Here is a 22,281-nt window from a genome sequence, read left to right as displayed (position 1 = left end):
TCAATCCCTGATCCTGGAAGATCCTACATGCCAGGGAGCAGCCAACTACATGTGCCATAATTATTGGACCTGTGCTCTAGAGCCTGGGAGCTGCAACCACTGAGCTCATGGGCTGCAACTCCTGAAGCCCCTGAGCCCTAGAGCCCATGCTCGGAAATAAGAGAAGTCACTGAAGTGGGAAGCCGGTGCACCACAACTAGAGATTAGCCCTCAATTGCCACAACTAGAGAATAGCCTGTGCAGCGATGAAGACCTGGCACAACCAATAACTAAATCCATAAATAAATAAAAAAAATTAATATGGACAAGTGACACCAATTAAAAAAGTATCCTATTTTTCTACTAGGGAGGGGTAAATAAAGACTTCTCTCATCTCATAGACTCGAGTTTTACAAATTTTTATTCTAAAAAACAATCAATTGTGGGAGATGCAGGATGGATCCATTAATCCCTTCTGTTTCTATATGGGGCAAGTCCTTCACACATAAATTTTTTTTAAAAAATCTGGTATTTTTGGAGGGTGAGGAGGAAGGGGGGAATCCCCTTTAAACCTTACCAAGTTACAACAATGCCCGTTCCTCAAATTTAAAAATAATCTGATTTTTTAGGGTGTTGAATAGAAATATTCTTGTTCACCATTTACTTCACCCAGAGTTTCACAAATTTTTCTTTTTAAAATCAATTTGGTTGGGTGTGTGGATGGGGGGTGGGGGTGTCTAATCTTTCACCCTTCTTTTCCAACATGGGACCAGTTCTTCAAACTTTAATTTTTAAAATAACTATATTCTTAAAAAAATTGACAGGGATAGAGAGAAACATTCCCTTTATCTTGCATTTCACATAAAAGCAGCTCAGATATTTATTTTTAAAATCAATCTGACTGGGGGGGGCTAGAAAGAGTCCCCTTAACCCCTCTTGTCTGACATAGGGCTAGTTCTTCAAACTTTTATTCTTCAGTTACATTAGATTTTTTTGGAAGGGTGGCAGGGGCAATGATAATATCCCCATTGAGTCTTCCGATTCTTCCATAAGGCCAGCTCTTCAAACTTTATTTAAAAAATCAATCTGATTTTTTTGGGGGGGTGGGTGGGGGGAGCCAAAGAGTTCCCATTAACCCCTTGTGTTCCGCCCAGAGAAGGCGCCCCAAACTTTTTTTCCAACGTGAAAATGACCTCTCGGAGGGGCTGGGGAGCGGGGGCAGGGCAGGAAGGCTCTGAGGGGCGGGCGCGGGGGGCGCGGGGCGCGGCGCGGGAAAGTTTGGGGGGCGGGTGCGCCTCGGCCCGGGGGCAGGCGGGCGGGCGGGAGCCGCGCGCCCGGGGGCCGGCCGGCTTTGTGTGCGGCGCGGAGGCCGGTGGCGCGGAGGCCGAGGCCGAGGCCCGGAGCTCGCGGGCCGCGCGGCGAGGCCGGCCCGGGGGCGGGCAGGGCGGCGGGGGGCGGCCGCAGCCCCGAGAGGGGCGGCTCGGCGGCGGCGGCGGCGGCGGCGGCGGCCGGTGCGGGCCGGGGGTGGGGGCGAGGGCCGGGCGCCCCCCCCGCGCGCCCCCAGCGCCCCCGCCCCCCCGGCCTGAGCGGGGCGGGCGGCGGCGGCGGCGGCGGCGGCGGCGGCGGCGGCGGCGGCGGCGGCGGCGGCGGCGGCATTGTGCGCGCACCAGCAGCCCGGCCCGGGAGGAGCAGGACGCGCCGGGGCCGCCTCCTCCCGCACGGACCCATGAACCAGCCGGGCGGCGCGGCGGCTCCGCAGGTACGGCGGGGGGCCGGGGGCATGCACCGCGCGGGGGACCCCGGGGGGCCGGGGCCCGGGGCGCTGCGCCACTTCATTGCAAGATTTGCAAAATGCAAAGTGCCTGGGCACGTTTGCGGGCTTTTTTGTGGGCGCAAACGGGAGAGTCGGGGTCTGGTGAGCCCCCCCCGGGCGCAGCGGGGTGTGCGGAGGGTGGGGGTGACGCGGGGGTCTTTTCGGGCCCCCACCCGGCGCCCCCTCCAGCCCCGGGCTCGGACCGGAGCCCAGAAAACAAAGCGGCGAGAGAACAGAGCAGCCATTTCAGTTTGGACAATTCACATTTTGCAAAAATGCAACCCCTTCCAGATCTCCCCCCTCCCCTCTAAATTTACAATTTCCCCCTGACCCTCTGTGCGCTCGGGGTCCCCGATGACCCCTCGGGAGGTCTTTCCCCCCTGGCTTCCTATCTTTGCAACAATCTTTTTTTTTTTTTTTAGGCCATATTTCCTTTTCTCAATTTTTTTTCTAATTTTTCTTCAAACGGTAGTTTTTTCCCATTAAAACGACGCCACCTAGAGGATACTATTTTGTAAATAAAAAAGAAATTAAAATTGAAAAGAAATATTTTTTATTTCTTATTTTTTCAAAAGTTTCCTCTATAAGGCAGCGGAGAGGACAGAGATTCTTTTTTTTTCTTTTTGAGGGTGACAATTTTCACTTTGATCTTTCCAGGAGCATAGAGACAATTTTTATTTCTGAAGCCAAATCCAGATAATATGTAAATGAAAATTAAGCTAGAATTTGAATGAATTCAGTTTTTGAAGGGGAGAAGGCAAAAAGCCTTCTAAAACCAAAGTCGATTTGGCTGCCCGACTCATTGTAGTTTGAAAAAAAACTATTTGGAATGAGGAAAGGAGGGAAATTGTTGAGTTTAGGGGAAACTGGGAGAATTGGCTTTATTGAAGCAATTAGAAATTGTACTTCATTGTAATTTGGAACTTGTTTAGCTCAGTGGGCATAAAAGACTAATTTTGCCATTTGGCAATATTTAAAGTTTTTCTATTTCCAAGAAGGAAGGGTTTAAAAGAGAAATAGAGCCTAAAATGTTGGCTTTGGACACACCCAAAAATTGTAGGTTTTATTTTTTTAATTTTTCATTTACATTTTACTGCGTTTAAATCCCAAGGTTCTAAAGAAAAGCAGAAACTGGAAAAGTTAGAGTGAAATCCATTTTTTCCCTGCATTTGTTGGGTTGTGTGTTATTTTTTTTTTTTTTTTTTGCTTTGATGGAATAATTAAGACTGTTTTCTGATTTTGTTTGCTGAAAGGTCTAGGCATTTCTTTTTTTGCTGTTGTTTTATACAGAAAATGTCAGCCACCTTTTCTGAGCAATATTCAGTGGGAAAAAAATGTAAATTCATTACATTATACAAATTGAGTAGTCCACAGATTTGTAGGAGAGACCGCCATTAAAATAAGATATGCATAATTAACATTATTATGAAAAAACTAACAGTGGATTCACAGAAGCTCATATTTTATGACATGCAACTGAATCAGTTGGTAAAGACGAGGGTTGAAGAAACCTTGGTAAGAAGAAAATTTTCCTTTCTGTGGCTTGCTCAATCTTTCAATTTGAAAATTTTATTATTAAAAAATATATATCCAGTTTGGTTTCAGGCCTCTTTGATTGTGCTGTGGGGTTGATAGTTTACTAACATTTGGTATTTTTCACAAATCTGATTACTTTCAAAGGGGAAAAAAAATCCATTAAGCTTGATCATTTAGTGGGGGGGGGTCTAATTTTTTTTTCAAAAGCACAAATTTTACTGACTTAGGAAGGAAAGATAAAAAAGGGAAGGACAGAGAAGAGATGAAAATTCGGATTTTTATCCATCTCCTGTAGTGGAATACTTACTTTGCTGGAAAAATGGGGTAAAACACCAATTCAACTTGATTCTAGCATCAAATTTAAAATTTTTTTTTTAGGGAAAAAAATCAAAATATAAACAAAAGCCAAAACCCAAAGATACTTGTCTTTGGATCATGAAAGCATATGTGCACATATTATTAGATAGTTTTTGGCCTTCGAAAAAGTCAAGGTGAAGCCAAAAAAAAATTTTTTTTTCCTTTGGGAAGACAAATATTGGCCGAATTGAAATTTAACAAAGGAAGATAAGGTACCTACCCAAAGTTGAAGGGTTATTTGTGATAAATTACTATCTGAACTTGCTGGGGATTTTGCATCAAAAAAAGAAAGTTCCAATTTTTCTATCCAAAAGGAGGGGGAAATGTTAGCATTTGTGGAGTGGTTTCTTGGATGGGACCTGGTGGTGGGTCACACAGGGCTAGGGCAGAAAATCCTGTTCCCTTTTGCCAGCCACCAGCTGGTCTTGGAAGAAATGATGGCCCTGGTCCATGAATTCCCAACCCTGTTTTGGGGAAATTCAGATTTCTAAGGGGATACAAATTCTGTGAAATATATTTGACAGTGCAGAGGTTTGACATTTCCCATCACCACCATTGCATTTGGGAGATTTTTACTTTTTTAGTAACAAAATCCTTCAGGGCTGACTGGCCACATTCTGACATATTTGGAATGAGCTTTTTTTTTTTTTTTTTAAAGTAGCGTAATTAATTTTTTTTTTCTGTTGAATTATTTAGGCCGATGCCTAGGACAGGCAAGGAATTTATAATTTCCAAGGGCTCAGGAGGTCTCACGAGACAGGAGAGCCAGTTTAGCAGGTGATGGGAGGAGAAATGTGTCCTGCACTGGGGAGGGGTGGGTGGGCACCCCTACCAGGCATCTGAGAAAGACTCAGGGTTGTAGATAACAGGTTATTTCTGGTGCAAGGAATAAAAATATTGCAGCATGTTCCTTTGTGTGCCCTGGATCTCCTGACACACAACTCAAATTCCTTCATTCCATTCTCTTGAAATTTTGTTGTGTTGTCTATGGTTTAAAGGGAACCCCTGACTAGAAATGGAAAATCATCTCTGTTTTGGAGGCTTGTTTTTTCTTTTTTCTTTTTAAATTGGTTATTCTGATCATGTTTGTTTTAAAGGAAATAGAGGTGCATGATGGTACTGTTGGGGGCGGGGTCAATTTTCTTTTGTTTCTATTGGCGTCTCTCAGGATTGAGACAGTGACCTGGGCCTTGCCTTTCTCATCTCCTATGGTGGATGGAAGTGTGACCAGGAATGGATATATATCAGCTGATTTTTATTAGGCCATGTCAGTTCACCAAACTCTTGTCGTCTTGGGCGAAAAATCTGGCAAATTGGACTTGAGGGGTGGTAATTTGATGATGGACTGAGTTATTTTGGTGAAAGATCATTTATGCTCAGTTTCACAGAGGAGACTCTTATTAATGTTTTGCTTTTCTGCCTAAGGAGGTTTTTTTTTTTTTTTTTTAAATTTTCTACTAAGGTTTGAAATTTCAAGGGCTTGCTTTATTGCTTGACTTCAGACCAAGCTAAGAAAAAGGGTTTGCTTATACTTTCAGCTCTGTTCAGAGGTGAACTTGAACAAGGGCTCTTGCTGTTGTAGAAGGAAAGCAACAAAGATGGCTGGTCAGGGTGAGTGTGACCTCTCCCTGGTCCTAGGAAATAAACAGCCAATGGTTTGTTTTGTTTGAGAAACAGTTTAAAAACTCCTGCATTGTCAGATACCATTCTCCCCCTCCACCTTTGACTCAGCTGTTGGCATACTGCTTTCTCTGACCTCAGAAGGCTCATGTCGTCTCCTTGGAAGGGTGATAAGAACTTCCTTGCGTGTTTCATTGGATGTATAAGGGGACTTTTCATGGTCATGGTGAAATTTTGAAATTTTTTTGTGTTCTTGTAATGTTTCATGTCAGTGATGTCTCCTCCCTGGTGATGGAAGGTGAAGTGGCTTTGTGGGTACACAGGAGGCCTAGTTTGCCCAAGGTCTTGTGTATGATCTTGGACAAACTGCTTTTTTTCCCTTCTGAGCCCTCAGTCTTTGTGTTTGTCATAGGAGAGCTTTGGAACACAGCAGTGATACTAATAAGTTGTTTTCTTCTCTGATTCTGACTCCATGCAATGGGCTATAGCTGCCTGGATCACTGTGTTGAGAAGGATTCTGAGGTCACATCTGGACTCCGATATTGTGGAGCATGGGGGGCAGTGGTCACGTGGCAGTGTCCATCCCAGAGTGGGGGGTGTACCACTACTCACCATACCCAGGTTAGGTTGTGACTCATGACCTATTAGTGGGTTGTAAGATCAGTTCAGTGGATCACAGTCAGCACACACACAAAAAGAGCAGAGTAGGATACAGGGGAACACACACTAGCAGAGGCATAGCTATGTACTCAAGGTAAGTGTTGTCTTAACGAAACTTTAGTTTTATTTACATATACTGATGCGTGTGCACGGTAAATGTAAGTCCTACTGTGAGTTATGGTTAAAAGAATTTGACAGGTGCTGGTCTAGATGATCGACAGTGATGTGCTCCAGGAATCCCTCATATTGCTGCTTGTACTTCATTTTCTTATTTATTACCCCAGTTGACTTTCACATGAACCCTTTGGGATAGGTGTCCTGGGTCACATTTTTTTTTTTTTAATTCTCTGGTCGAGCTTAGCTGAAGGGCCAGCTGTGAAGACATCTCGACCGTGTAGGTGGCAGTCAGGCATGCACCCCGGTTTGTTGGCCTTGGATGAGACAGGAAGGGCAGGTGCTATTAATGTGTCCTTCCAGAGTGAAGTGGCATCTTGGCCAGGTTCTCTAGCTGGGAAGGAGACTTTTTAAGTAGTGTGGGATCCCAGTCTTGATGGGAGGGAGAGCAGCCCCAGTTACTTTTATTCCTCACTTACTTCACATTGCCAGTGGACTTTTTTTGGAGTTAAGAAAGTTCATGTCTGTGCTATATTTAAATACCTTCAGACTCTGAGTGAATGTCTGTATTTTTATGTGTATGCACTTCCTAAAAAACTCAAGAATTGCTGTCTTGGTCTTCTCATCTTTTAAATGTGTCAGGCCGATGCTGTCCAATCGAAATAAAATTCAAGCCACAAATGCGAGCCACATATGTCATTTTAAATTTTCTAGTCACACTTTAAAAAAACCAAGAAGTAGATGAAATTAATTTTAATAATATGGCTTATGTAACAGCATATCCACAATGCTATCATTTCAGTATTAATATAAAAATTATTAATGTGCTATTTTACATTCTTTTTTTGGAGGGGTACTGAGTCTTTTCTGACTAGCCACATTTCATGTGCTAGTAACCACATGTGGCTAGTGGCTCTGTATTGGACAGCATAGAACCAGACCAGTGTTCCATTTCATCGTTACTGGGTGGCCTCAGAAGGTTATAACACATCTTTGAAAGCCCTTGGTTTTGTTGGTGGGACTTCCTTTCTGAACTCTGTGCGCTGAGGCATTTCATCCATATAGCCTCTTCTGGCCAAAATGGTCCACGCCTCCCTTGTATCTGCCCTAAAGCAGTCTTCTGCCAAGGTTAGGCCAGAACGCTTTAGCCGGAAGTGACAGATGATGGCTCGAAACTCATGTGTGCCATTGAAGTTAAGAAGTGGAGGAGTCTGTCCTAGGAGGTTGGTTTAAAAAGTATTGCTTGGAAAAAGGATGAAGATGGAAGAAGACAGCAGGTGCGTAGGACCAGGGTTGGGGGTCCGAGGGGTGGGAGGAGATCTGGGTGCAAAGACGGTCAGTCAGTGCAGTTCATTTCTGAACTGAACATGGAACCACCAGGAAATTCCCCCCAGGGAAGGCCTTAAATACAAAGCATAGTAAATTTCTAACAGCCACCCAATTGGTGAAATGGAAAGGTGGATGTGAGGTCAGCCAGACCAGAGTTTGAAATCCAACCTCATTGCGTGGTTAGCCTTGTGTTACTTTGGAAAAGTCTCCTTTGGTTTTGGAACCACAACTTCTGCATCTGGAAGAAGGGGTTAAATAATCTTGACCTTGAAAGGTTGTTTTATGATTAAATGAAGCAATTCACGTGTTATATCCAGCCACTCCTTAGAAGGTGGTCAATACTTGTTAGTAATCTCTTGATCCAGTGGTCTCCATTTGTGGAGGTTGACAGCAGTTTTGGTTGTTCTGCAAACTTGGTGACTTATCTTTAGTAGGTAGAGTTAAGTAACGACAGAAAATGTGCATTTTTTGTGTGTTGTTTGATTTTAAAACAGACTAGGATGAGACATCTCTTGGACCTTACACGTCTTTCCTGTCCAAAGTGTTGTCAGTGCTTTCATTCCAAGGATGCTCTGGCTCCTCCAGATATTTCTGGGTTTGTTTCAAAGCCTGTGGCACAGTTTAAAGGGATAAATCTTAATCCGGGGTGAACTGTCTACCTTTTTTTTTTTTTGATGATTTATTTTATTTTTTGGCTGTGCTGAGTCCATTGCTGCACTAGTTGTGGTGAGTGGGGCTACTCTCTAATGTGGTGCGTGGGCTTCTCATTGCAGCGGCTTCTCTTGCTATGGGCCACGGGCTCTAGGTACATGGGCTGTGGCGTACGGGCTTAGTTGCTCCATTGCATGTGGGATCCTCCTGGGCCAGGGATCGAACTGGTGTCCCTTGCATTGCAAGGCAAATTCTTAACCACTGGACCACTAGGGAAGCCCTAAACTGCCTACCTTTGAGATTCAGTTCACACCACGCCTTCTGTCTCTCATGACATCTCCCTCATTTTTCTCTGTTCCATGAGAAACCAGACCCCCTTGAGACCCACCTGCATGTTCTCTTCTCTGGAGCCCCCTGGACCTCTGCAGCCTGCAGGACTGTCCAGATACTCTGGGCTCACAGATGGGAGTTGGTTGTTCGCATTTCTGACTCAGCAGCCAGCTTGCGAGTTCCTTGAGGGCAGAGATCATGGGTTATTCATTTTAGGGTCTGGCACTGAGCAGCAGCTCAATAAATGTTTGATGACTTAATCTTATTTTTTGGAAAAAGCTCAGATCATTTGGATTTGGATCTAATGAAGAGTAGGTGACCAGTTTGGGTTTGGCCATTTGGTCAACGTCCGTATTTTGTTAGGGAGCTGTAAATAGATTTCTTAGAACTGGCTCCAAAGCCCATGGCTCCCTGGGAATAATAATAAATAAATAATAATAAATCAGAGAGGGCTCCCTGGATGGGACTAATGCTCCTTTGACTTCACATATTGTGGAGAATTTTAAAAAGTTCCCACCCTTTTTCTCTCATGATGTAAGAACCATTTCCTTAAAATAGATGGAGACATCCAGATTTGCAGGTATGAAGAATGGGGCCCAGCATGTCCAAGGAGGTGGAAAAGGCGGGGGTGCCTTGAGGTGGAGGGCACTTGATAATTCCCTGTCCTTGCTCCTGGAGCTGGTATTGGCCGTAGGCCCTAGAATTGGATGTCAGAGAATTGTTTGTAGATACACAGGCCCCTTCAACGTGAAGTAGCTTAATGTGTGATTTGATGTTCAACCAGGCCCCATCTTTGGTCAGATTCCCATTTGCACATGCCAAGGATTCAGGGAAAATTTATGGAGGAAAACTGAGAATATTCTGTTTATTTGCTTAATTGTTTTTCCCTATAAGTTTTAGAAAGCGCTGTCATTGTTAACATTGTATAGCCCAGCTCAGTAAGTGAGCACAGACTCCCATATTTCCTGCATGGTCAAGTTCCCACATTTTCTTATTTCTGAAATTGGGATGTGCTTTACAGTAGATGTGTGTGTTCTGTTTCAGCACTGTTTCTCCCTCATTTTTTTTTTTTTTGGTCTCAGAAAGCTATTATAAAATCGATGGTGTATCTGACAGTCTAAGGCACCTTGGAATTGAGGATATAGAGTGTCCTGTTCCTGGTGGGGTGAGCTGTGACAATTAGGGACTTCCAATTCTGCCCTTTTATTTTAACCTCACTTATCTCTGGGTTTGGTGTCTCCACCTATAAGTGAGACTGGAACTTTGCCTTCGGAGGAAGCATCTGGAACTCTGAATTCGCCTCACTTTCCTTCCGTGTCTTGCTGTGGTCCCTTCTCTGAAAGGCTGAAGCACCCAGTGGGAGGAAGGTGAAGCCTTGGAAACAGGTGATCCCTTCTGCATGGCCACGTGGACGAACTGTCCTGCCAGTGGCAGAACACCAGCTGGACATTTCCAAGGGTAGAACAAACAGATTGAAGCTGGGGGGCAAGGCTCTGCTCCCCTCTCTGCTCTACTCCTTAATCATATTGTGAGATTTGTCCAGGTATAATATTACACTTTGTTTTCCACATCTGTAAAGTGGTGATGATAGCAGTGATGATGATGAAGATAGTAACAAGTGCGGCACAGGGTTCTGCTGAAAAGTTGCAAGGGGTGTGAGAAAAAAGTTTGTAAAACGCAGAGTACTTTTCACTTGCGGCATGTTTTTTATGCATCTAATCCAGGGATGGTAAATAAGTAATATACTTGCCACCACTCCCCATTTTTAAGCCTGTGGCAGACATTGCTAATCAATCATGGCAGTCTTTTCCATGGAGCCTGGCCAGTGGCCTTAGAGTCCTTCTTAGTAAGAAGCTACCACATGAAGCCAGTTTGTCATTTCTGATTTAGACACACACACACACACACACACACACACACACACGCACGCGTGCGCACGCATGCACGCCTGGGAAGAGAGGTGGAGTTACTTGCCCAGAACCTCGGTGGATAGGCGGAGTCACTTCAAACCTCAGATTTCTTAACTCCTCAACCAGTGCTTTTTCCTATTATTTGCACAAACACTCTGTCAAAAGGAATTAGAGTTAATTTGGTCTTGAGAAATCGTGAGAGGGTCTTGACTCCTCCCTTCCCTGTTATAATTAGATCCCCTTGGGGTTGTCATCAAAGCAGGGCTGGATGACCTGCTTCTCTGTCTGATCCCCGCGTGATCAGGTTTCAAAGGGAAGATGTGGTGGCTGGGCCACTGGGTTGGGTGGTGTTGCCCGCTTGCTCACACGTATGGTACGGTACAGATGACGTGGCCGGGGGGGGGGGGTGGGGGGGGTGGGGGCAGGGCCCGCCCTGGGGTTCCTACAGGAGCACCTGGGTTTGCTGTTTACACACCAGCCGTTCCTGGGAATCTTAATTTCTACATCTGGGACCCGAGATGGACACAATCCTTCACAGGAATGACGTGAGACAGTGTGTTTGAAAATGTTTTTTAAACTCGGAAGCCCTGTGTGTGGTTTATTTTGTTTTGTTTTATACGTGTTAATTTTTATAACTAGAGCTAATCCCTGATCATCAATGCCCTGTTGGGTAAATTGTATAAACCCAGAGTCACAGATGGGTGCACGCAAGGTGAATTGGCCCCTTATCTTCTTTTATTTTATTTGATTTGCCAGCCTAAGATTGAAAACATTCGGAACTTTCAGGCCTTTGCAGCGTAGGGCCTGTTTCAGCCTTGTGTGTGACCTGCTGCACCCCGGAAGGCACCGACATCTGGGTGCCCCGATGCACCTCTGTTGATCGGCTGCGTGCAGAACAGTTCACTTGTATACCCCTCACAGGCTTCCTGCAAGTATCCCATGAGTTAACAGACTCAAAAGTGCTTCATAAACAGAGAAACGTATTGGCAACAACTCCTTTCTTTTCTTAAAAAGGAAAGGAGGGAGGCCAAGGTGAGGATGGTATTGAGTCGACAGAAAAATGATATAAATATTTTGGCTGACGAAGCAGGAGGAGGCTTCATATATAAGCTGTGCTATGCTTAGTCGCTCAGTCGTGTCCGACTCTTTGCAACCCCATGGATTGTAGCCCGCCAGGCACCTCTGTCCATGCGATTTCCCAGGCAAAAATGCCATTTCCTTCTCCACATATATAAGCTAAAGAGAAAAAAAATCGAGTCATGTGACGCTCCGCTCTCCAGTCTGCTGTGGAAACCACAGGAACACCTGCTTTCTAGTGAAGTGACGTTCTGTGTTAGGGATGGAATCTCTGATTCCCAGAGCCAGCCCTGCTCGTGGTGGGGCGGAGGCGGGGGGGGTGGGATCCAGGGAGAAACCAAATCTGATGTCTCCCCTGTGGGTGGGAAATGACTCCTAACAGGTGGAGGAGGTCCGAGTGGCCCTCATCAAACCCCTGGCTTGCAGTTTGCTGGTAACATTAAAAATCAGAAGCTGTTTTGGTTCTTTTTCTGGATGTGTTATTGTCTAAGACAGTATGCCCGAGGGGCCAGCCCTTCTTAGTTCATTCAGTCGCTCAGTCATGTCTGAGTCTTTGTGATCCCATGGACTGCAGCACGTCAGGCTTCCCTGTCCATCGCCAACTACCAGAGCTTGCTCAAACTCATGTCCATCGAGTCAGTGATGCCTTCCAAACGTCTCATCCTCAGTTGTCCCCTTCTCCTCCTGTCCTCAGTCTTTCCCAGCATCAGGGTCTTTTCCAATGAGTCAGTTCTTCGCCTCAGGTGGCCAAAGTATTGGCTTTTCAACTTCAGCTTCAGTCCTTCCAATGAACATTCAGGACTGATTTCCTTTAGGATTGACTGCTTTGATCTCCTTGCATGCCAGGGGACTCTCAAGAGTCTTCTCCAATGCAACATACAGTTCAAAAGCATCAGTTCTTCGGAGTTCAGCTTTCTTTATGGTCCAACTTTCCCATTCATACATTACTACTGGAAAAACCATAGATTTGAGTAGATGGACCTTTGTTGGCAAAGTAATGTCTTTGCTTTTTACTATGCTGTCTAGGTTTGTCATAGCTTTTCTTCCAAGGAGCAAGCGTCTTTTAATTTCATGGCTGCAGTCACAGTCCACAGTGATTTTGGAGGCCAAGAAAATACAGTCTGTCACTGTCTCCATTGTTTCCCTGTCTGTTTGCCATGAAGTGATGGGATGATCACTTCGAATGAAGATGCCATGATCTTCATTTTTTGAATGTTGAGTTTTAAGCCAGCTTTTTCACTCTCCTCTTTTACTTTCATCAAGAGGCTCTTTAGTTTTTCTTTGCTTTCTGTGATAAGGGTGGTGTCATCTGCATATTCCGCTTTGAGCCTCCTTCTAGTCAAATTCCCACCAGCCCCAATATTCTTAAAGAGAATTGAGAATGGGAATTTTTATCTGGTGAAATTTTGCCGGGAATTTGTTTGGGCTCAGAGTTTTGCAAGATGAGGGGACATAACCAGAGCCTTCGGAATACCCAGAGACAATAATTGAAGGCATTTTGGATGCTGGAGACTTTTTCAAAAAAAATTTCATCAACTGGGGGAAAAAAATAACTATAAAAATTTCAGTGCATTTATGTGGGTGTTTTTTTTTTTTTTTTTTAATGTATGCTAGAAAAGCAGAAAGTGAAACTGATCTGAAGTAAAACTGAAACTGGCCTGAAAATGAGGCCTCAGGGAAGGGAAACTTCCCTGGGGTGCTGCTAGCTTGAGCTGGAAGTTGTGAGGCTCGTCTTTTTGGGTCGCAGGAGTCTGGAGCTAACACGGCTCATGGAGATGATTGAAGTCTGTGCCATCCAATACGTACTGGCAACCACTAGCCATGGGTGGCTGTCGAGCAGTTGAAGTGTGGCTAACCTGAACTGAGATGCGCTGCAAGTGTAAAAATTCACACTGGGTTTTGTTTTATTTATTTGTTTTTTTGGTGAATTGTCATTTTCTCTTCTCTAGATCAGGATCTGAAGACTCAGTAGGAAAAAAAAAAATGACTGTAGAAGGTCTCAGTCGTCATTTTTAAAAATAAGGTTAAAATGGTAGTATTTTGTATGTTGTGTGAAATAAGGTATTAAACATTTCACTTGTTTTTATTTCATTTCTTACATGTGGCCACTAGGAAATTTGAAATTACCTAGTGACTTATATTCCATTTCTGTTGGACCGTACCGAGCTAAGGCAACCTGAACACAGGTTGGGTTCAGACAGAAGGAGTAACTTGTTCTCGAGGGTTAGGTCACAGGGCAGCTTCATCAGCTCATTGGACAGACAACAAGACTGAAGAGTTTGGGATGGAAGGGAAGATGATGTAGTGGTATAGGTATCAGCATAACTGGGTGGTTAAAATGGAGGGGTCATGGGAACTTGAGAGAGGGACAGACAGAGAGAGTGAGATACTAGTCATTTGAGGGAGGGAATTAAAATGCTTCCCACTTTCCTTATCCATTCCCCTAAACATTAATTAAACACTTTGGAAGAAAGTAAATCTAACAAGATGAGCAATAACAAGTCTAAAAGATCACCCCTGACAGTTTTTCTGATTGCCAAAAGAATTTCAGTCTATTTAGTCTTCTAGGGTCTCTTTGAATCATAGTACACAATTCAGGACTGGTTTGGGCATAGAAATCCAGCTCCCATTTGGGTCTGTGGGTTTTGGATCCTGGGGGGCTGGAAGCCATTCTCTTACTAAGTTGGATCTGCTCCCTGTAATGATTTGGGAAGGAAGGCTTCTAGAAAACCCAGAGGGCATATTGCCTAGTGGACAGAGCTGGCAGGGTGAGAAGGTCACATAGCTCCCCTGACGTAGGAACCTGGAGGAGGGTGACTAACCTTGCGGGAAGCAGTAAAGCTAAACTTGAACCCGGGCCTACCTTTCCAGCCTGGTTCTCCTGCTGTTAGTGTTTTGAAAGGAGTTTGAGCAATGCATTGGAAATTCAGCCTTACAAGTTTTTGTTCTTTAATCAGGAACTCTTTCTGTCAAAAGGCTGAAGTTTAGCATTCTATCTCACTTGATTTTTGCAAAGTAGAATTTGTCTGCCTTAAACTATAGTCATTGCACATTTGTTGACTTGTTATATGCCAGGCACTGGATTAAGCATTTAACATCTATTATCTCATTTAATACAACCACCCTGCGAAGCAGGGATTTTTCTTTTCTTTCTTTTCTTTATAAAATGAAAGAATTGAAATTGAAGTAAATGGAATTGTCCAGTACTTAGCTGTCAGTTGTGTCTGACTCATTGCAACCCCATGGACTGTGTAGCCCACCAGGCTCCTCTGTCCATAGGATTTTCCAGGCAAGATTACTGGAGTGGGTTGCCATTTCTTTCTCTAGAGGATCTTCTCAACCTAGGAATTGAACCTGAGTCTCTGGTGTCTCCTGCCTTGCAGACTGTTCTTTACCCGCTGAGCCATCAGTGATTCAAATTCAGATGGATGCCAGATTCCAGGCTCACAACATTCCTTTGAGGAAAGTGAAGTAACATGGCCAAGATGTGGAGTTGGTGATTGGCTGGAACCTGAACCCCAGTAGATGCTCTGCCCATGCCCTGCCCCAGACCTTACTGTGGGGGGGGTGTCTGAACCCTGCTTCATGGGAAGTTGCCCTCCCGACTCTGAGGACCTTGTATGGCACTTGCCGTCTCCTGTTCCTCAGCTCCCAGCTCGCCTCGGTGGACCTGGGCTGTGTTTCACGCGCGGAGCCTTTAATACCGCGTTTGAAAACAGTTGCAGAAGGTTTGCTGTAATTAATTACATTTGACATACTTGGAATCGGGGCCTCCTGGATTCAGAATGCAAATTTATGCCCAGACAGATGTAAGGTATGCTTGGAGCCAAGAGCTCTGGCACGTCCCCGCTAGGGCGTGTGGCTTAGCTCACTGCCCTGATGGCAATGTCATCACAGGCAGTGAGTGGGAGAGGCAGGACTCAAACTTGGGGGTACCAGGAGCCCACAGGCTTTTGGAGGAGAAATAGCACTGAGCTTTAAGGCAGGAATTGTGGTCTCTAGTCTGAGCCCTGCTTCTAATTCAGCTGTGGTAGGGGGAATCTCTTTTCCCTCTTTGGGCCTCAGTTTCCCCCACTATGCAATATAAAGGCTTAGGCTGGGTGGTCCACTGGGTAGTCTCAGAAAGTACATGCTGTAGTTTGTTCAGGGGCAAGCGGGCAGTTAATCAGAAAGTCAGAGCTTGGGATGCTCGCTTTTGGGAGTATTAACCATCGAGGTGAGAAAGGCTTGTGATTGGTAGGTAAGCAGGAGGCTGGTGGAACAGAGAGGTGTACGAGACAAGGCCTGGTATCTCGACAAGAAGTTGCTAGTTTCCAGGGCTCCACATAGAGAAGTTATTTATTCCGCATCAGTCCCTCCTCCTACCCATATATACTCATCTCACCATCTGTATTAGTTATCTATTACTGTATAAGACATCACCTCAAAACTTTGGCTTAACAGAACAATAGTCATTTATTGCCTCTCATGGTTTCTGTGGGTTGAGAATGTGGAAGTGACTCAGTTGGTCAGTCTGGTTCAGGGTCTCTCAGTGGTTGTGGCCAGATGGCTGGGGCGGGGGTCATCTTAAAGGGTTCTCCGCTCTCATGTTTGATGCCAGGGCTTGGAAGACTCAGAACAGCTGGGGCTCCTGGAGTATCCCTCCATCTATCCATCATCCATTCACCTTCCCACCCACTTCTCTATCTATTTATGTATGTCTTTCTATCCATCCATCTACTTTATATACATATATCTTTCTACTCTATCCATCTATTTATCCAATGCATATCTATCTAATCCATCTTTCTGCCTTCCCATGTATCTCCATGTGGTCTGTCCAGCATAGAGATATTTGACTGGACTTCTACATGGCACCTTGACGCTGTGAAAGCCCATGTCCTATGAAGGCATAGGGTCAAGCAATTGCAGCATCTCCTTAAATCATCTAGCCTCAGACCTCATGCAGCACAACTTCCATGTCAGTCTTTTGGTTGAAGCAATTGTAAAAGTGTGCCCCAGTTCAAGAGGAGAGACTTAAACTCCACCTCTTCATGGAGTTGTGTCAGCATCACGCTGAGTAGGTAGGATGGGATATATATCAACGTGGCTCTTTGGAAAACACAGGTTGACATTCCCTCTGTCTACTCACCAACCCGTCTGTCTAGCTGTTCACCTATTCATCCTTCTCTCCACAGACCCATTCATCTACCTATTTCATCTTTCCATCCTTCAGATGTCTGTCCTTCCTCACTACTATCTGCTTATCCATCCATCCCATTCAGTCACCAAACAAATCTCCAGCAACCTGATATGAGCCAGGGACAGCTCAGCTCAGCTCAGTCACTCGGTTGTGTCCGACTCTTCGCGACCCCGTGGACTGCAGCATGCCAGGCCTCCCTGTCCATCACCAACTCCTGGAGCTTACTCAAACTCATGTCCATCGACTCGGTGATGCCATCCAACCATCTCATCCTCTGTTGTCCCCTTCTCCTCCCGCCTTCAGTCTTTCCTAGCATCAGGGTCTTTTCCAGTTAGTCAGTTCTTTGCATCAGCTGGCCACAGTATTGGAGATTCAGCTTCAGCATCAGTCCCTCCAATGAATATTCAGGACTGATTTCCTTGAGGATGGACTGGTTGGACCTCCTTGCAGTCCAAGGGACTCTCAAGAGTCTTCTCCAACACCTCAGTTCAAAAGCATCAATTCTTCAATGCTCAGCTTTCCTTATAGTCCAACTCTCACATCCATACTTGACTACTGGAAAAAGCATAACTTGGACTAGACGGACTTTTGTTGGAAAAGTAATGTCTCTGCTTTTTAATATGCCGTCTGGGTTTGTCATAGCTTTTCTTCCAGGGAGCAAGCGTCTTTTAATTTCATGGCTGCAGTCACCGTCTGCAGTGATTTTGGAGCCCCCCAAAATAAAGCCTCTCACTGTTTGCACTGTTTCCCCATCTATTTGCCTTGAAGTGATGGGACTGGATGCCATGATCTTAGTTTTCTGAATGTTAAGCCAACTTTTTCACTCTCCTCTTTGACTTTCATCAAGAGGCTCTTTAGTTCTTTGCTTTCTGCCATAAGGGTGGTGTCATCTGTGTATCTGAGGTTATTGATATTTCTCCCGACAACCTTGATTACAGCTAATCAGCTGAATGACCTTGGGCAAGTTACTTCTCTGTGCCTTGGTTTCCTCACCAGTAAGGAAACATGAGAGGGACAGCTAGGTACTTTGAATAATGAACTAAAGGAGAAAATGAAACTAACGTTTATTGAGACTCTACTCAGCGTTGGTCCCTCTATCCTCAAAGTAACGCCATAATGTAGAATTATTGTCATGTTTATTTACTGGTGAAGAAACCAAGGTACAAAGAAGTAACTTGCCCAGGGTCATTCAGCTGACTAGTGTCTGAGCCAGAATGTAAACCCAGGACTTCCTCATCACCCTGTCCCAGGTTATTTCCATTCTGATTCTGAGTATGAAATGGCTGTCCAAGAGTTGGTTTTACTCTTCTCTCTTTTTTTTTTCCTAAGTAAAAATAGGTTCTTTTCCCCCCCCAATTATAGAAAAATATGTTCATTACAAAAACATGCAAGCATACAGAAAAGCAAGATTATTTTTTTTTAAAAATCACCCCAAATCCTACCACTGTTTACATTTTGATGAACATTATTTAAATATATATGTAAATATTTATAGAAATGAGACTATATTCTTCATGCTGTTCAGTAGCCAGCTTTTTTCATTTTAAAACTCATTGACACCTTTTTCATCAGTAAATTTGTTATTACTTTACTGCCTGCATTGTGCTTCTACTGTGTATGTGTCCTCAAAATCAGTGCCTGCAGGATTTTGGTTATTTCTGACCCTTTTGCATTTGATTTTAGATTCATTTGTATGGTAATCTCCTTGACATCACTTGTGAAGAGGTCAATAGCTGAATCCCAGCATGTTCACATCGTACAGGTCGTATCAGTTTACGTTTCTACCAGGAGATTGTGAGTGCTCACTGTGCACATTGTGGCCATCACCTTGTATTGCCAAATATCGTTGATGTCCCAGTAGACAAATTAATGAGGCTGAACATCTGTTGGTATATTTTATTAGCTGCTCGTGTTTCTTCTTTTGTGAATTGCCTGTTCAAGCATTTTGCCCTTTTTTCTTTCGGGGTGTTTGTTTTTCCCTTTTTTTTTTTTTTAAAAAAAAAAAAACTCTTTGGATTTTAGAGATATTGACTCTTTGCTATTTAAATTCTAAGTTTTTCTTTTTTGAAAAAAATATTTAGTGATGTTAAATAAAATGTTTAGTTTTTAATATTTATGACTTGGATTCTATTTTTTCTGTATGTCACACTTGAAAAGACATTAAGAATCTAATGAATATAGCTAAATGAATTTGATTTTAATGCATTTAACATTAATTAATGCAATTAACATTAATTAATTTAATTAAAAGACATTAAGAATTCATAGTGAAACGGCAGCCTGCAGAATGGGAGAACGTATTTGCAAATTCAATATCTGGTAATGGGTTAGTTTCCAAGATACATAAAGAACTCCTACAACTTAGCAACCACAACAGTAAATACAACTTTAAAAAAACTGGGTAAAGGACTTGAGTAGACATTTCTCCAAAGAAGATATGCAGATGGCCACCAAGCATATGAAAATGTGTTCAACATCACTAATCATCAGAGAAACACAATTAAAAAACAATGAGATATCATTTTGCACCCATTAGGATGGCCACTGTCAGAAAATAAGTGTTGGTGAAAATGTTGAGAAATTGGTAACCCTCATGTACTGTTGATGCTGCTTCTGTGAAAAACAATATGGAAGTTCCTCAAAAAGTAAAAACAGAATTACTGTATGGTTCAGTAATCCTACTCCTGGGTATATATCTGAAAGAATTTAAAGCAGGATCTCAAAGAAATACTTGTACATCCATTTATTGCCACATTATTCACAGTAGTCAAGAGGTAGAAGTAACTCATTTGTTCTTTAATGAATGGATAAATAAAATGTAGGATAGACATACAATGGAATATTATTCAGCCTTTAAAAGGAAGGAAATCCTGTCATATGCTACAATATGGATAAACCTTGAGGACATTATGCTACAGGAAATAAGCCAGTCTCTAAATAACAAATATTGTATGATTCTACTCACATGAGGCATCTAAAGTAGTGGAGCTCATAGAAACAGAAAGTAGAATGGTGGTTGACGGGGTGGGGGAAGGGGGAAATGCAGAGGGGGTGTGTAGTGGGTATAGAGTTTCAGTTTTGCAAGTTGAAAAAGTTCTAGATGTCTGTTGCACAACACTGGGAATGTACTTAGCTCTACTGAACTACACACTTGGAAATGTTTTAAGATGGTTTTAGAAGAAATGAACATTTATTTAACAAATAAGCAGTTTGTCTTGCTGGAACATACACACAAGAAATACTTGTACTTCTATACCACTGGAAATGTGCCTAAGTGCTCACAATAGAATTGTGTATAATATCAAATACCTGGAAACAACACAAAAAGATTTTATAGAAATAGTCACCATTTTTTTTAAAAATTAATTTTTATTGACGTATAGTTGCTTTACAATATTGTGTTAGTTTCTGCTGTACGGCAAAATGAGTCAGCGGAATGTGTACATGCGTGCCTGCGTGCCAAGTGGCTTCAGCCCTGTCTGACTCCTTGTGACCCCATGCACTGTAGCCCGCCAGGCTCCTCTGTCCATGGGGTTCTCCAGGCAAGAATATTGGAATGGGTTGCCATACCCTCCTCCAGGGGATCTTCCTGACTCAGGGATCAAACCAGCATCTCTTTTGTCTTCTGCATTGACAGCAGGGTTCTTTACCACTAGCACCACCTGGGAAGCCCATGTGTATACATGTATCCCTTCTTTTTTGGATTTCCTTCCCATTTAGGTCCCAACAGAGCATTGAGTAGAGTTCCCTGTGCTATATAGTAGGTTCTCATTACTTATCTGTTTTATACTTATTATTGGTAGTGTATATATGTCAGTCCTAGTGTCCCAGTTCATCCCACCCCACCTTTCCCCTTTGGTATCACACGGTTCTAAGTCTGTCTCTGGAAATAGTCACCCTTATTTTTTCTATTATTTCATGTAGGTTTTGTTTTCTTACATTTAAATTGTTCGTCCATCTGGAATGTATTTGTTTTAATACATTAAAGGTATAGAGAGGGGCATAGGGATCAGGTTCTATATTTTTTTCCAAATGGTGAGCTGCTTGCTGCAACATCAATAATTGAATGATCCATCTTTTCCTCCCCGATTTGAAATGCCATTTTAATCTTATATTAAATTTCCATATACTTAGGTCTATTTTTGGACTCTTATGTTCTCTGGCTGTACAGGTATATCACTGTTTTAATTTGATGACTTTAAAATAAACGTTAATCATATTTTAAGAACAGACATAAACTAGCATATAAATTGCCACCTGCCGTGCTTACCACATTGGGGCAGCTTTCTGGTGGGCTCTCTGATTGGACAGGCTCTCATTGATACCCACACTGGCATCACTGCCATTATAGATATGGAAACTGTGGTTCATAAGGTTAGATAACTTGCCGTGGGTAGGTAATTGCCGCTTTCGTTCACCACTGGGACGTGGCAGAGTGGAGACTGGAGCCTGAGTCTGAACAACTTTAGAGCCCGTGGAGTTCCTTTAACAACATGCTGTGTCTTTGGATGCACAGATATCTTCCCTTAGAGATCGTACATGCCTTGATCCTCATCGTGCCTGGCATAGAGTGGTGCTAGTATGTGCTACTTGAATTGAAAGGGAAGCAATTCATGGCTTATCCAAAACAGGTATTATTAAAACAGATTATTCCCTGGCTGCAGTTAGATGTATGCTAATGTTTGTTTTAATAAATTAATTTTTACATAATTAAAGTAACCTAATGATATTACAGATAAATCAGAAAGTAGAGAAAAAAATTGTGCTAAATATATTCCAGCCCCCATATATTCACTGTTTTGGTGCATTTCCTTCTAATTATTTAATAAGCGTATTTTTATTGTTTGAATCATAATGAATTAGAGTTCCGCGTCCTGTCTTTTCCTTCTCCCATGTTTTCTTTGTTTTCATAATCCATCATTTTTCAAGATTGCACAGTATTCACAGAAGAGAGCAAAAATAGATTGCTTAACCCATAGGCTGTTGGTGAACATTTAGATTAGTCCTGTTTTTTCTCTTTTATAAAATCATGCTGTAAAAGGTGCTCTCCTGGTGGTCCAGTGGTTGGGATTCTGCCTTGAAGTGCAGGGGACACTAGGTTGATCCCTGATCCCGGAGGATCCCACACGCTTCAGGGCACCTAAGCCCATGGGCCACCACTGCTGAGCCCAGGTGTTGCAACTACTGAAGCCTCACACTGCAGCTAGAGAGGAAACTCCACTTGCTGCAACTAAAGAAAGTCTGTGTGCAACAGCATAGACCTAGCACAGCCATGAGAACATAAAATTTAAAAATCACATTGCAATGAACATCTTATATTAAATATTCTGGTATTTTAAAGCCATCCCTTTTGGATATATTCCAAAGAGAGGTTACTGGGTCAAGGGTAGATATTAGTTGTGGGTATTTATTGTCTCTAAGCTTTAGGAACCTCTGCTAATTTGGAAAAGAACTGCAGTCAATTCTTCAAACACATGTTTTGTTGACCTCATTATCATGAAAGGAATTCCTGTGCAATGAGGAGACCTAAAATATATATACAAAAAAGAAAGGATTCCATAATTTCATATTTTCCAAGATAATTTCTGATAATTTCATTTATCCTTGTTTATTTCTATCAATATGTATTTTTTAGTAAACTTTCAAATTTCATTTTATTAGCCAGAATTCTCTAATAATTTTTTTCTGCATTTATGTTGATAATCCATATTTGGATGATGATC

The 22,281-nt window shown here is 43.1% G+C and overlaps 1 protein-coding gene across 10 annotated transcripts in view; it reads left to right on the top strand.

Moving 5' to 3' along the window:
• Window positions 1-1,633: 1,633 nt before the first annotated feature.
• Window positions 1,634-22,281, top strand: part of ZNF618 (zinc finger protein 618) — a 199,239-nt gene continuing 178,591 nt past the window's right edge. For all 10 annotated transcript variants that reach the window (XM_061163364.1, XM_061163362.1, XM_061163361.1 and 7 more), the window contains exon 1: window positions 1,634-1,738. In XM_061163364.1, coding sequence (XP_061019347.1) covers window positions 1,706-1,738 — 33 coding nt within the window. In that variant the 5' untranslated portion in view covers window positions 1,634-1,705. The remainder of the gene's footprint in view (window positions 1,739-22,281) is intronic.

This window comes from Dama dama, chromosome 16 (genome assembly GCF_033118175.1).
Source record: "Dama dama isolate Ldn47 chromosome 16, ASM3311817v1, whole genome shotgun sequence".
In the NCBI taxonomy this organism is placed as follows: domain Eukaryota; kingdom Metazoa; phylum Chordata; class Mammalia; order Artiodactyla; family Cervidae; genus Dama; species Dama dama.
This window is presented reverse-complemented; position numbering and strand designations above follow the sequence as displayed.